Source organism: Macaca fascicularis, chromosome 18 (assembly GCF_037993035.2).
Source record: "Macaca fascicularis isolate 582-1 chromosome 18, T2T-MFA8v1.1".
Taxonomy (NCBI): domain Eukaryota; kingdom Metazoa; phylum Chordata; class Mammalia; order Primates; family Cercopithecidae; genus Macaca; species Macaca fascicularis.
The window spans coordinates 18,506,136-18,521,146 of NC_088392.1; the positions used below are offsets into that span (position 1 = coordinate 18,506,136).

Below are 15,011 nucleotides of genomic sequence, written 5' to 3' on the forward strand. Positions count from 1 at the left end.
TGGAATATATAGTATGCAGAGAAAAAAAAAATCTAACTTAGGTCAGGTTTGATTAAAAAACAAAAAAACCTTAAAAATATAGGGTAACTGTGATTAGAAGTCCTGACATATTCACCATTCTGATTTAGCAAACTTTGCACAATTGACTTTATATACCATCTTGAAAGTTGCTTGTTATCCATCAGCATTTCCCCCGCACCCCCCCCCCCCCCCGCCCTCCGCCGACCACCTTGATTCCAGATGTGCTTCTTAAAGGAAACAAAGCGCACAGCACTGACTCAGGCGCCCATCAAAGGTCTGTTGATTTTTACTCAGCCCTCTGCCTTACTCCCCTCACAATGCATTTATTATCTCTGCTCCTTGAAAAGAAAACATACGGCCCAAGGGAAAATGAAGAAACAAGCTTACATTTCAAAACTTGAATTGCAAGTTTCTTTGTCTTCCAGAGAGATAAGAGTGAAGAGTCTGCAGCCCTGGGCTACCTGGAATCCGAGGGCAAGGCCCGTTCTTTCCTCAATACAGTAATTAGAATGGCTTTGACTTGTCCTTATGTTCCCATGCACCCCTATTTCCACAGGCTCCAGTGAATGCCCCTTTATTCTCCCAGTGTGAAAGTCTTTTTAAATTGTCATTCTTGTTTTTTTTTTTTTTAACTTTGTATTCATTTCAGATAAGAACTGCTTTCTCTTCTTTTCTGTAGTAGAAGCCAGCAAGCCCTGTGTCACTTCTGAGAGTGCAGCCGGCTGGAGACCATGTCCCTCTAGGCTCTGCCTCCATGCTGGGGGTGCACGAACTGCTCAGGCCAGGAGTCCCCAAAGTGACTGAAGGAGGAAGTATTCCCCTTACCTGCCGCCCTCCCTTCCTTCACTGCCCAGCCTTCAGGGTGAAATCCAGTGCTTCTCCAATGTGCACAGAATAACCTGAAAATTTTATTAAAATGCAGGTTCTGATTCACTGGGTCTGGAACAGAGCCTGAGACTGTATTCCTAACAAGCTCCCAGGCAATGTCTGCTGGTCTCTGAGGAGCAAGGCTAGAAATTTTATTGAAAACCAAAAGCCAGGACTTTCTCCTATTCCCAAACACTGCACAGTCATATCTGACTATACAATAGACATTGAGAACCACCTCTTCCATCCCTGGATACCTTTTATCTATTTATCTATTGATGAATGGGGGCAGAGGAAGAACTGGCCCTAGTGAAATATCTACTATGTGCCAGGCACTGTGCTTGGAAACCTGACTTCCCTTCTCTTCCAGCATCCTCCCAAGAGAGATTAATCAACTTGCTGAGATGGCTGGTGATAAGGAGATTGGAACAGTGCTAGGCATGTAGCAAATATTTAAATACTTGATAAATTAATGAATAAATTTTCCCAAAAGACCACTGTTAACCTCAAAACTTCCCTTTACAGAAGGCTGTAAAATTTCCTTCTAGCACTGAATCAAATTCACACTCTCAAGCACACACTTGGAAAGACTCCACTAATTTGGGACAAAATCCGAGATACCCTGGGGGAAGGGGGTCACAAAATCAAGATTAGCAATCTTTCTGGGCTGGAACTCTCCTTTCTAATAAGGACTGAACACGGGGCTGCCTAACAGGAGATACAGCTACTTCAGCCTCTTTGTGCCCATCACTTATGCCAGGAAATGGAGAGCCTCCCACGAGGCCTCTTCTGTGTGACCTCACCCCTTGGGTGCAGAGGAGTGGGTACCCACCGCCTTGAGTCCCCTTACCTATAAGGACTGCCCCACACAGTTAAGATGATTGGTTATGCATTCTGATGCTTTGGTCATTTGCAATTTTACATAGAAATCGGACCCCAGACCAGGCGCGGTGGCTCACGCCTGTAATCCCAGCACTTTGGGAGGCCAAGGCAGGTGGATCACCTGAGGTTAGGAGTTCGAGACCTGACTGGCCAATAAGGTAAAACCCTGTCTGTACTAAAAATACAAAAAAAAATTTAGCCAAATGTTGTGGTAGGCGCCTCTAATCCCAGCTACTTCGGAGGCTGAGGCAGGAGAATTGCTTGAACCCGAGAAGCGAGGCTGCAGTGAGCTGAGATCGCGCCACTGTGCTCCAGCCTGGGTGACAAAAAAAAAAAAAAAGAAAAAAGAAAAAAAAAAATCCGACCCCAGTGGCTTGGTCACAGGGACCCCCAACTGGACACAACTGGAGCACAGAAACTGCAGCCTATTAGAAAGGGGCGATTTTTCACTTTTAAACCTTGTGACCCACAGAAATTAATAGGTTAAGGCTTAAGACAGAGGTTCCAGCTGTCTTTTCACTGAATTTAACTGCCCCCTCGATCTCACAGTCCATCGTCATAGGTTTTGGGGTCTGCTGCTAGATTTCTGGCCATCGTGCATTAGTAACACCATGTTGTCATTCTCCCCCTAAACCCTGCTAGTGTCTCCTGATCTCACACCAAGTAAAAGCTTGAGACTGACCGTGACCTAGAGGCCATGTATGTTCTGACCCTCTTTCTTATTTGAGCTTTTGTCTTACTACTTAGAAAGTGGCTTTTAAGGGATCAAAAAATGTTAGTAATAGAAAATGATTTTGATTGGTTCCACAGTAGAGATATGTGAAAAGAGGAGCCCAGGTTATTCTCACCAAGGGAAGAGTCCCCAGATTAGCTATAATTATAGTAAGACAAAGACATAAAGGACCTTTAAAAGTATCTACCTACTTCCAAAAGCTTATGAGGGTAAAGGTTTAACCTACCACTGTCTGCTGCCCTGGGGCTCCGAGGCCATCCTTCTCCCTCCTCCCACCCTACACGGAGCCTGGCAGGTGGTGGGAGTGGGATGAACACGCATGGAGAGATGCGGCCCTCTGAGCCGGTGCACCCAGGGCTACAGCACAGTGGTACAGTATAGTCTCCCTCTGGGGTGTGGGGCACAGACAAGCCAGTGCTGCCTTGGCTTCAGGAAGTGGTGGTGATTCAAGACACACACTTCTTTTCCTCCTGAGTCAGGGATCAACTGGCACATGGACCCTGTGCCAAGGGTGCCCGGAGTGCCTGTCTTTTATCTGGATTAGACTTAAAGACACAGCATTGCCATTTCTGCTTAAGAATAGTTCTAGAGGCCAGGCGCGGTGGCTCACGCCTGTAATCCCAGCACTGTGGGAGGCCGAGATGGGTGGATCACCTGAGGTCAGGAGTTCGAGACTAGCCTGACCAACATGTCAAAAACTCATCTCTACTAAAAATACAAAAATTAGCCTGGCATGGTGATGGGCACCTGTAACTCCAGCTACTCAGGAGGCTGAGGCAGGGAGAATTGCTTGAATGTGGGAGGTGGAGGTTGCAGTGAGCCAAGATGGCACCACTGCATTCCAACCTGGGCAACAGAGCAAGACTCCTTCTTAAAAAAAAAAAGAAAGAAAGAAATAGTTCTAGAAAGCCCTTAGTGAGTACCTACTTGAGCAGACAAGACAGACCTCCACAAATGCAGACTGGGCACGCATTTGCAAAGGTCTCCCCAAATACCAAAAAGCTTTCTGTCCCAGCATTCTGGAAGGTCCCTTTCACTACTCCCTACCCCATCATAGAGTTGACTATACAAGCAGTTTACCTGAGGAGTTAAGACCAGTCACTGGAGCACTGCCTGATAGGAGCTCCAGCTGTGCCACTCACTAGCTGTGCAAACTCAGGCAAGTTAATCAGCCTCTCTGTGCCTCAGTTTTCTCAACTTACTAGCAAGGTGGAATAAGCATTAGACATAATCCATGTGAAGCACATGCCTGGCACACAGGAGGGGTTCAACAAATGGCTGGTACTTGTAATACATTAATTTTCTAATATTGTCAGAGCTGAGTGCAAACCTTTTCATGGAATCCCGGGGTCTCTAGCAGCTGTTCTCAAACTTGAGCATGTGTCAGAATCAGCTAAGAGGTTGTGAAGCCACACACTGCTGGCCCTCCACCCCCAGAGTTTCTGATTCAGTAGGTGGGCGGCTTAAGAATGTGCATTTCTAACAAGTTCCCAGGTGAGACTGATGCTGGGCCCAGACACTACAGTTGGAGAACTCCTGGCTTCAGGGCAGAGTCCCAGTTCTGGAGGCTTATTCACAAGTCCTTTGTGACCCAGACCCCCATGACTTTCCCAGCTGGCTTTATCCTTCCCTGGTCCCTGTCATCGGCCCTGGGCTCCATACATTGGGGCGGGATAAGATTTTCTCATGCCTGTCACCACCTCTGCCCTTCTCCCTCCAGCTCTCTTTTCCTCTCAGAATCACACCCATCCTTCCAGGACCAGATCGAACACCCTCTGCCTGATTCTCCACTCGGAACTCATCCTTCCCATGCCTGCGTCCTAGAGGCATCTCACATGCTCCTCCTGTGGGGCTACGTGGGAACGAACAATGGGACATGGGACATCCGACCTTCCCCTTCAGATCTCAGGCTCTCTGAGGTCAGAGGCAGCAACGTCCTAAGTCTGATATTCCCAAAATACCTGCTGGGTTTTTGTTTGGTTTGGGGTTGTTGGCTTTGCCAGTAAATCCAAAACAGTATCGTTGAATTGAAAAGAAAAAAAAAAAAGCTTACAAAGAGGTTAAAGGAACTATAATGAAAACCCTGGGGAAGGGGAAGTTGTGGGCTAACAATCTTCAACAATAGAAATATTAAAATAAAGAAGACATTGACCAACCGGTCTTTACCCCATTAAAGAACAAATTTGAGGAAATGGGGTCAAATTGTGACATGTTAGATTTAGGTCTGCTAGAGGGAAGTTCCTGACATTAGGAATTATTCAGCAAGGAAACGGGTTAGCAAGGGGGGAAGTGAATAATCTCTACTAAGCTTTAAAAATGGAATCGATTCTCAGTTACTATGAAAGTGTTAGATGTGATACTGCTTGTATATCCGACTATGAAGTTGAGAGAAGATAGGGGCCTTTAAAAGTCTCTTTTACTGGCTATGAATTTGCCAGCTGTTTGTGCTGGCAAATACGTGATACACTATTAAGTTAGGTGCTAACTACATTAGGTAAGTAATACATATTTTTTTTTTTTTTTTTTTTTTTTGAGACGGAGTCTCGCTCTGTCGCCCAGGCTGGAGTGCAGTGGCGCAATCTCGGCTCACTGCAAGCTCCGCCTCCCGGGTTCACGCCATTCTCCTGCCTCAGCCTCCCGAGTAGCTGGGACTACAGGCGCCCGCCCCTGCGCCCGGCTAATTTTTTCTATTTTTAGTAGAGACGGGGTTTCACCATGGTCTCGATCTCCTGACCTTGTGATCCGCCCACCTCGGCCTCCCAAAGTGCTGGGATTACAGGCAAGTCAATACTTTAGGGAGGCGGTTCATTTCCCATCTGTGGGATGTGATGAGAACCGCAAACCAGCCAACACAGTGGTGCCAGTAGGATTTCTGGCAATGCCGCACCACCTTTCCCCATTGCCCAGCTCAGCCGTCACATTCACCAAGAGCTAAACAGAGTTTTTCTTCCTCATTTTTCATGGAAAGTCTTCAAATTTCTGATAGCTTGAGGAAGTGGCTCTTGTACTCTCAACACTCTTAACAGGAAATGCAGTAAGTTATTATTACTTTGATGAACTAAAAGGGTGGTTTTTGCAGTCAGGTCTTCCTGACACTTGGAAATCTGGCAGCTCTGTCCCTCTGCTGGTGCCAGACGGGGCCTCTGTGTCACCTGCTGGGTTAGGATTTTTTTGGGGGTGTGGGGAAGTCTAAGAGGCACTGGACACAGAGGAAGGGAAACACTCATCTTAGGCAGCGGCAGTGTGCCAGGAAAATGTGTATCATGCAAGCAGTTTTTGCACAGCTATGGGTCCAACATAAACACTGATTCTTTTGGGGTTAGGTGACATATTTGAGGCCAGTGTGGGAAGACCACAGGTCAGGTCGCACCTGCCTTTGCTCTGATGTGACTCTCTGGGGATCACTGGCTGTTTATCTCTCTTCAGTGTGTGTTAAGAGCTCTGTCTCTACGCTGAACTTCTCATTCTAAGACATCTCTAGGTCTGGAAATGGCTCTCTAGATTCCAGAGCCTGCAAGTTTCCTGGAGCGCACAATGCCACGGGGCTTTTAGCATGTTTGCCTCTACAGGGTCTGAGGAACTTTGTCTCTGCCTCCCAATAAGAGAACCCAAAAAAGGTGGGATTCAAGAGCCTAAACATAATCCTTCTTTTTGGTTTGGGAAAAACACCACCACTTCTTCACTTGAACCAGAACAACATTTTGATTTGGACTAAGACAGTAATTTCCTTAACAAAGTGAAAAATATAATCCAAACAGCCAGCTATTTTGTCCTGACATCTGCCATGTCTTTTTTATTGTTTATTTATTTATTTTGAGATGGAGTCTCGCTCTGTCACCCAGGCTGGCTTGCAGTGGCGCCATCTCGGCTCACTGTAACCTCCGCCTCCTGGGTACAAGTGATTCTCCTGCCTCAGCCTCCTGAGCAGCTGGGATTACAGGCGCGCCGGGCTAATATTTTTATTTTTAGTAGAGACAGGGTTTCACCATGTTGGTCGGGCTGGTCTCAAACTCCTGACCTCATGATCCGCCACCTTGGCCTCCCAAAGTGCTGGGATTACAGGCGTGAGCCACCACACCTGGCCTTATTTTATTTTTTTACTAGTTAAGTGAAGCAGTGGGAGTGGAGGAGGAGCAAAGAAATCTGTTAACTGGTTGTGATCAATTCGTTGTAAACACTGCTGCACTCAGACCAGCCTGTCATGTCTTTTTTTTCTAATAACCAGCCACATCTGTCCTTTGCCCCTGCCCCTTCGGCCCCTGCACAAGCCCCACTGGCTCTGAAATCCCCCCTGGATCAGCTGCTTCTTCTCTCACCACTGCCCTGACCTGATTCAGGCCCTTTCCCAAACCAAGGCAGTGAGCTCCTTACTGGCCCCCGGGCCCACCCAGACACTCTTCCCCTAACACACAAAACTGGTCATGGTCCTCTCCCGTTCACAGCTCAAGATTAAATCTGAACTATTTACTTGTACCTCAAGGCTTTGAGTGCTGGCTTTTGCCTTCCTCTCTCCTCACACCCCTGAGTCCAGAGGTCCTGTCCTTCCTTCAGTTCCCTGCAAACACTCCACTCTGATACGAATCCCTGCCGTTCCCCCCGCCAGACAAAGCACTGTCATTCTGGAACCCCCAGCCTAAGTGCCGCTCTCTCATGCCGTCTGCAGTGCTTTAGACACATGTGACCACGCAGGAAGGATGGGAAGTCCTTTGATGCTTGCAGGTGAAGGCCCTCTGTCCTGTGTGCCCACAAGTTGAAAACCCTCCCCAGAACACCGGATCCTGCTGTCCGTTAGTGGTCCGCACACGCCTGGACTGCAAATCTCCTGAAGACAGGGGCCGCGGCCCTTGGTCTCTTGTTTGCTTAGCCCATTGCAGAGTGTGCTACGGTTGTGGGCACTCCATTTGTTGCAGTCACTGAACGCGTTGAACACAAATTCAGGTTTATTTTCTCATTATTGAATGCTGTGGCCTGCATGCGGTGACCCAAAGCACTCAAAGGCTGAAAGCCGAGGGTGGCTCACAAAACGAATACTCATATAAAGTTATCATCACACGGCCCTAAAGAATGTACTTCCCACTGCTGCCTGGGGCTGCTCTGGGCTTCTTGGTGTGAGAGCGCACTGTGACTGGAACGCGACGCAGTGAGAACAGCAGCACCAGTCAGCCCTCTGACAAGGAGCTTCTGGTGACCGAGGCAGACAGGCAGCCTGCCCGGGGAGCGCTGCCAGGTCAGTCTCACTGGCAGGAAATAGAGCGTCTCTCAGAATCAGGACAGAGATATGGGGCTGTGCGTAATCTTGCTCCACGCCCACTCAGTTTTAAACCTCAAAAGTTCACTAAGAACTTCAGAGGGATCAAGGCCATTTTGCCGAAACCCACGGCTCCTTCTTGGTTCTTTCATGCTACGTGTTTTGGGGCAGAAAGGGTGAGCTGAACTTAAACTGTGTTTCCAGCAGTGGACACCATAGGAAGCCCACACACTGCAACAAGAGGGAAATACACAGAAAGGCCTTCCCACAATCTGGGTAGAGAATGAAAGGGTGCTCAGAGGAAAAATCACCTGCTGGGCAGACTCCTACCCACGCCAGTCCTGGGGTGCACTTAGCTGGAGTCAGCAGCCCGCGTGCTCAGAGGCAGGTGTGCTTCCCTGCGGACTAAGGCCAGGACGCTGTGAGGAGACAGCAGACAGGCCACGGGCCACCTGGCCAGGGAGCAGATGCCCCGGGGAGTGAACACCCGGACAGCTGCGCACCATCAGGATGGGCTGCAGACTCACATCAGCCAAAAAACCAAAAAACAAACCAAAAAATGGCCTAGACAACATTCCTAGAGACCACTGGATGCAGCATGTGGGAAAAACACTTTTTTTTTTTTTCCATGAACTTCAAAAATAGGAAAATACAATGGGGGAAATTTTAATACTGACATGGCAGATGGAGTCCATACTACCCCTTCTTAAAACAACACTCTTTGCAGAGGAGGCCCTGGTTTGGAACTCCCCTTTTCATGTCCTCATAAAACACTGATTTATTGACTTCCAAAGGCACATTTTTATTGTTTCAGTTTTCCTGGTGTAAGAAGTTCTGGTAGATAACTGAAAAAGCAAGCTATTTCCTTATCAACACACAGAGTATGTTCTTATTACAGGTTTGCCATTTTAGGGGGAAGTGGTAGAAAGGAAATAACAGGGGAGGCATTTGAAATATTTATCAGCAAAATGAACTGCAAGCCCACAGATCTGTGTCTGTGCTCTCCAAACAAGGCATTACTGCTCATATCCATGTCTCCCCTCTCAGATGGGATGGGGGCAGGAGGAACGGTGGCACAGAGCACCCACCCACCCTACGACCCAGAGCCGCACCCTGGGGGATTTCTTCAGAGGGGTCTCCCCATGGGTGCTCTAGGGCCCTGTGGCCTGTATCTGATTAGTCGACTTTACCACCTCAGTAAGGGCCATCCAAGAGTTATCTCAAAACTATAAAAGTTCAATGCCCAATTTGTTTGGTGGGGGTTTCCTGAAGTAGGTGATTTGTGCTATCTGTAAGGTCGTAAAAATATATGGTTTTTTTTTTTTTCCCTCCTGTAAAGATTCTTTTAGGTCTAAACCACTCACACCATCCTCCCAACATAGGGAGCTTTCTTCCTACCTCCTAGAATCATTTCTTCGCTGACCTCTGGTTTCCCACACATCTTTCCAAGACCACTTGAGAAACCTCTTCATCCCGAAGTCCTTAGGGATTCCTCCAGCGGTCCTTCCTCCCTCCTTCCCTCTCTCCTTCCCTCTGCCACCCTCTGTACTTTTCTTATATGCTGCCCTCTTATCATCACAGCTTTTCCCATCTGGCGCTTTCCACTAGACTGTGACCCATGCGCCTTCCCCTTGCTCCTCATTAGCACAGTGTTTGACACCACCAATGTCTGTTGCCCTGCATATGCACACACCTGCTCTTGCATCTTATAACCCCAGATAAACATGACCGTGTACAATCCATTACCTTAATGAAAACAATGTACATCTATATTTTGTTGCTTGGAATAAACAGCAGGAGTAGCTACACAAAAATTCAAAATGTTTTTATCTGTAGGCAAATAGTTTTATTCTATCTGAAAACGAATTCCCTCACAAATACAAGCAAGCAGAGATATAATCATATAAATGTTTTAAAGAGCAAAACTTGTAGCCTTTCAGGTAAGTCTGAACCTATTTAATATAATATAAATGAAACTAAATACAATCCCTACAGATAAGGCATTTTCTGGAAGCCATTTCTGCCAACTATTTTGCAAAACCAATTTCCCCACTAAGCAGTTCCTGCAGCTTTGCCTGGTGTTTGATCATTAACATCCTCAATGAACTGTCAATGTCATTCTTAAATTTTGAGCTAATAGAATAGGCTGGTCAACGAAGCAGTCATTGAATACAGAGAGTGCTTTTTCCTAGATAACCACAGTATCTCTAGGAAATACTATTTTAAGGCTGCATCTAGTCTCATCTTTGAAAGAAAATGCATTTCTACTGGGAAGGTTGAGCACCAAGTAAAATAAGCAGAAAAGCATTCCAATGTCACTTGATTGTGAAGGAGTTCAGGAAATGCCACCCCAAAATATGCCACTATGGTGTGCTGATTATTTTGAACTGCGGGCAGATGGTAGTGGCCACAGGCAGAGGTTTCTCTGAACTCTGGTCAAACAAAGATCCTCCAAAACGAACTCAAATGTCTCGAAACTCCGCCGTGGGAATCTTCTCACCCAAAGAAGATTCTCACCCAGAGAAAATTAACTCAGATTATAGGAGAGGAGAGCGGAGGCTGAAACCAGCCCACACAGACTCTCACCTATTCTCCCAAGGGACTGGTCAGAGACCATTTTTATTGCCTGAGAATCTTCCATGTGCCTGACAAGATGTCCTTTACTCACCGTATACTTCCTCCCCAAACCCTCCCCAAACCTGTTTTGCAGCACCCTGCAGAAGCCCCTATGGATGCTATAATGAGCTTCAATCATCTGACCATTCCTCAAATCTCTTATTTTGTGGGAGTCCTGAGCCTATGTATGTAATTAAGCACAGTTTTTCTCCTGTTAATCTGTCTTATGTCAATTGAATTCGTAGCCCAGCCAAGGAATTCATAAGGTTCCTAGAAGGTTCGCTCCCCTAGAATTGGAACTGACCAATGCAAAAGTTTAGATACATTTCTAAACATGCATAATGAAAGGGGTTTTAAAGGGAAAAAGAGAGGAAACAGTACTTGTTGAAAGGTCTCCCTGAAAAATAAACTTATTTTGACAGCATTTGTTGTTCATATTAGAACGGAACGCCTTTTATGCACATATGAATGTATGTCATTTTGCAACAGCAGTGAGAGATAACTTTGCAACCGCGTGGTCAGGCAGGTTTTTCTTACGTGGCTAGCTGTTCGCTGAAACCCTGGTCCTTTGGTTCAAATAAGGTAGCACCCCGTTTAACCTGTTGAACACTTAATTAACACCTGAAGTGCTTAAAATGAAAAAATCCTTTAGATTTTTCCGCCTCCGTTTCCCTCAACCATACTGAGAGACCCATACAATCGAGACTGAATCTTCCTTAGAATCTTTTGCTTCAGCCTTCACTGCGCCCCCATTATTTCTGTCAAGGCTTTCCCCCTCTCTTCTCACCCAAACACGGTTCTCCACGCGCCCGTCCCCACTCCTCTCCGGGTTCCGCGCACGGCTGCGGAGGGACGGCAGCAGCCTAAGCTAGTGTTTACAGAGGGGAAATCTGACCCTGCCGAAACCAAGAAAACCACCACTCGCCCTTCCCTGTGAGAGCTTTCAAGTTCGTATCAACGATTTTTAAAGTGTTTGTTGTGCTGGGTGTGCTTCCCTCTGCGGCCCTCCTCTGGGAGGCAGAAAGTCCGTGCCTGGCTGCATTAGCTTACTAACTGTACTGAGAAATCTGTTCCCAGAGCACCGGGAAGCTACTCGGGTCTGCGAGGGGCAAGTCCAGCATCCTCCGAGCGCGCGCGCGCAGCCTCTCCCCGCCGTGCGGAGACTCCAGGCGAGCCGACAGGGGTGTCCCCAAAGGGGCTCAGGGGAGGCCAAGGCAAGCCCGCAGTTCAGGGACGGAGGGAATCAGGTCTCTTTCCAGGTGGAAATATGGGACGGCGGCCACCTGGGAGGAATTGTGTCGGGAACGGTAATCTCCCGCGGGTGCGGTCCCCACGCCGCTGTCTTCCGCAGCACCGCCCGGCGCAGGCGCTTAGTAGGTGCTCAAGAAGTGTTTGGAGAAAACGACAGCATCAAAGGCTGCGACTAAAAGGGGCTTTTGGAAGAGCCCGTTTCGGGTGTTGAGGTCCCGCCAACCTGCTCCTTCTGCGCCCCAGTTTCCCTCCACTTGCCCTTTCCCGCCCTCCGCCGTCCAACTCTGGAAGCGCCTCCCCAGCATCCCATGGCCTCCGCTCCCCAAAACTCTGGCTCCTCTCGGAATGCGGAGGATCCAGGATGCCGCCGGTCCCGGCCCTTCCCGGGTCCCGAGGAGGCGTGGGGCCGCGGGGCCCGGCAGGCGCCGGCGCTCCTTACCTGCAGCCGGGAGAGCAGCGCGCAGAGCAGCAGCAGCGCGGACAGCGGGCGGCGCCGCCGGGCGCGCAGGGCCATGGCGCGGGGCAGGCTGGCGGGCGCCGCGGCCTCAGCGGCCTCTGTGGCCCAGCGGGCGCGGCTGCTGTAGGCCTGGGTGGTCCCGCCCCCGTGCCCCGCCCCGCACCTGTCCCCGCGCCGCCCTCCTGCGCCCCCCTCCGGCCGGGCCGGGCCGTGCCAGCCAGGTGGTGCCGGAGCTGCCTTGGCGCGCGGTGGGACGCGGGGCCCAGGTGGGAGAGGGTCCCCGGATGTGTTTGCCGCACCCGGTGCCTCCTTGGTCCGGTCCCCGTCCCGGGCCCGGGTGCTCCGGCTGCCCACAGGTTGGCGGGAGACCGGCTCTGCGTTGCCCTTCACGGCACTGGCTCCTGCCTTGCCGCACCCCAGGCCTATGGGCCCCGCCTCCCGGGAAGGAATGGGGGCATTGGGGTGGCCCTGCTCCGACCTCGTGCGCCCACACTTCCAGGCCCGGCCTTCCAAAAGTGGATGCGCCACCATCGAGAATGAACGGGAGGAGGATCCTTCCTGGAGATTTCATCGACTGCAGTTAAGGCATCAGCACAATACACCATCCGCCAAGCTTCGTAAAATACTGCTGTTCTTTGCTTCAAAATTTTGGGGCCAGCATCCACTATCTCTTATTCTCCTCCAGATCCTCTGCCTCCGCCCCTCACCCGCCCTGCACCCACCAAATTCCAGAATGGCACCAGGCTCCACCAGCCTTGAGGCGTCCCCCAGCCCCCATCACCACAGGGGCCTTTTCGGATATAGACTGGCCAGATGTCTGGCGCACAGTGTTACCTAAAGACTGAGGTCCGTTGTTCTGGTGCAGTAAGGCCACGCCATCCGCACCAAGGTTTGCAGTGAGAGAAAAGAGGGCGCTTATCGGCAGAGCGCCAAGCAAGGAGAACGGGGCAGCTCATGCTTAAATCCTGACCTTCGGTTGTCTTGCAAGTAAGGATTTTTAAACGCAGGGTTAATTTCAAGAAAGCGGAAGTTACAGGGAAAATCATAATACATGGAGGTTGCACATTGGTTTGGTCTAACAAGCTGGGATATCTTGAAAATCTTTAAAGTGAGGGTGCTTATAGGTTATACATTCAAAGATTTTCTGACTTGCCATCAGTGAAGGAAGAGAAGCTTTGTTAAATATTTGGGGTCAGCAAAAAAGAATGTTAGCTCTGGCTCCTGGGTGTGACTTCCTCCTGGCCCTTCAGGAAAAAATTTAGGAGAAAGAATGGTGGTCGGTTCAGTCCTCATTTCCCCCTTGCCTGAGGTCTGCATGCGGGTGGATCTGTTTTGGTGGGGGTCTGGGTTTCTCAGAAACAACTCAGGGACATATGTTAACATGTTATCTTTAGTTTCTATAGGGAATCTAACTTCCTTGGTTATTGTTTTAAGCTACAATTACCTTCTTGCTTATCAAGTTGCTTATTTACTTCTTAGAGCTAGCTAGGTACCTGGAATTTCCCTTGAAGGAACTCAAGATTTTCCTTTATTTCCATGCTTAGGGGTGCTCCACAGGCTCCTAAGATGGGTTCCTGCTCCATCTCCATAGCATCCTATTGCTTTTGTCATTACTTGCTTAGGATTGTGTTTTTCCTTACATTCTAGGTTGATGTTGGATCCATACATATAATTCCTCCTTTGTATCGTGTATTAGTCTGTTTTCATGCTGCTGATAAAGACATACCCAAGACTGGGCAATTTACAAAAGAAAGAGGTTTAATGGACTTAACAGTTCCACGTGGCTGGGGAGGCCTCACAATCATGGTGAAAGGCAAGGAGGAGCAAGTCACATCTTACATGGATAGCAGCAGGCAAAGAGAGAGCTTGTGCAAGGAAACTCCGGTTTTTAAAACCGTCAGATCTCATGATACTTACTCACTTCACAAGAACAGCACGGGAAAGACCTGCAACCATGATTCAATTACCTCCCACCAGGTCCCTCCCACAACGCATGGGAATTCAAGATGAGATTTGGGGTGGGGACAGAGCCAAACCATATCATAAGGTAACTGTTTATATGAAGATACTTGTCCCATGCCAATAGAATATAACCTGTTTTGAATTCCTGGATTGCCAGAACTATTCACTTGCCTTACTTTTAGCCCAGCACATGGTATATCTTGGTCAAAATTCCATGTGCACTTGAAAAAGCTATGTATTTTGCTGTTGTCAGTAAAGAATTTTATGAGTGTCAATTAGGTCAAATAGGTTGAAATACCTATACTGATTTTCTGTTACTTGTTCTGAGAAAAAGTGTGGAAATTTCCAACAATAACTGGATTTGTCTATTTTTCCTTTTATTTCTGTCAGTTTTTTCATATTCTTGAAGCTCTACTTAGAGGTATAAACATTTAGAATTATTATGTCTTCCTGATGAATTGAGACTTTTATCATTGTTATGTGTCTTCCTTGATTGGTGGTAAAATCAAATTCTCATGTCCATTTTTATATTAATTATATAGCCATTTCACCTTTCTTATGAATAGCATTTATATATCTCTATCTTTTTACTTTTAATTTATCTATATCATTTAAAGTGACAGCATACAATTGGCTTTTTTCACCTTTTACCTATTTTGACAATCTCTGCCTTTTGATTGGAGTGTTTAGATTGTTCACATTTAATGCGATTATAGATATGGTGACGTTTAAGTCTACCATTGTGCTATTTTTCTATTTTTTTCATCCATTTTTCTATTTGTTCCTTTTTTCCCCTCTTTTCCTACTTTCTTTCAGTTTGAGCATTTTTAGGATTCTGTTTTCTCTTCATGTTAGTTTATTTTATATGCATCCTTGTTTTATTATTTTGGTGGCAGCTCTGGGTTTACAATGCACATCCATAATTTATCACAGTCTACCTTCAGATAAAATTCTGCCACTTTCTCCCTCCCTCC

At 47.8% G+C, this 15,011-nt stretch overlaps 1 protein-coding gene across 1 annotated transcript in view; it reads right to left on the bottom strand.

Moving 5' to 3' along the window:
* Window positions 1-12,631, bottom strand: part of TNFRSF11A (TNF receptor superfamily member 11a) — a 64,049-nt gene extending 51,418 nt beyond the window's left edge. Inside the window, exon 1 of the mRNA XM_015439660.4 lies at window positions 12,058-12,631. Within this exon, the coding sequence (XP_015295146.3) occupies window positions 12,058-12,606 (549 nt within the window). The 5' untranslated portion in view covers window positions 12,607-12,631. The remainder of the gene's footprint in view (window positions 1-12,057) is intronic.
* Between the last annotated feature and the right edge of the window lie 2,380 nt (window positions 12,632-15,011).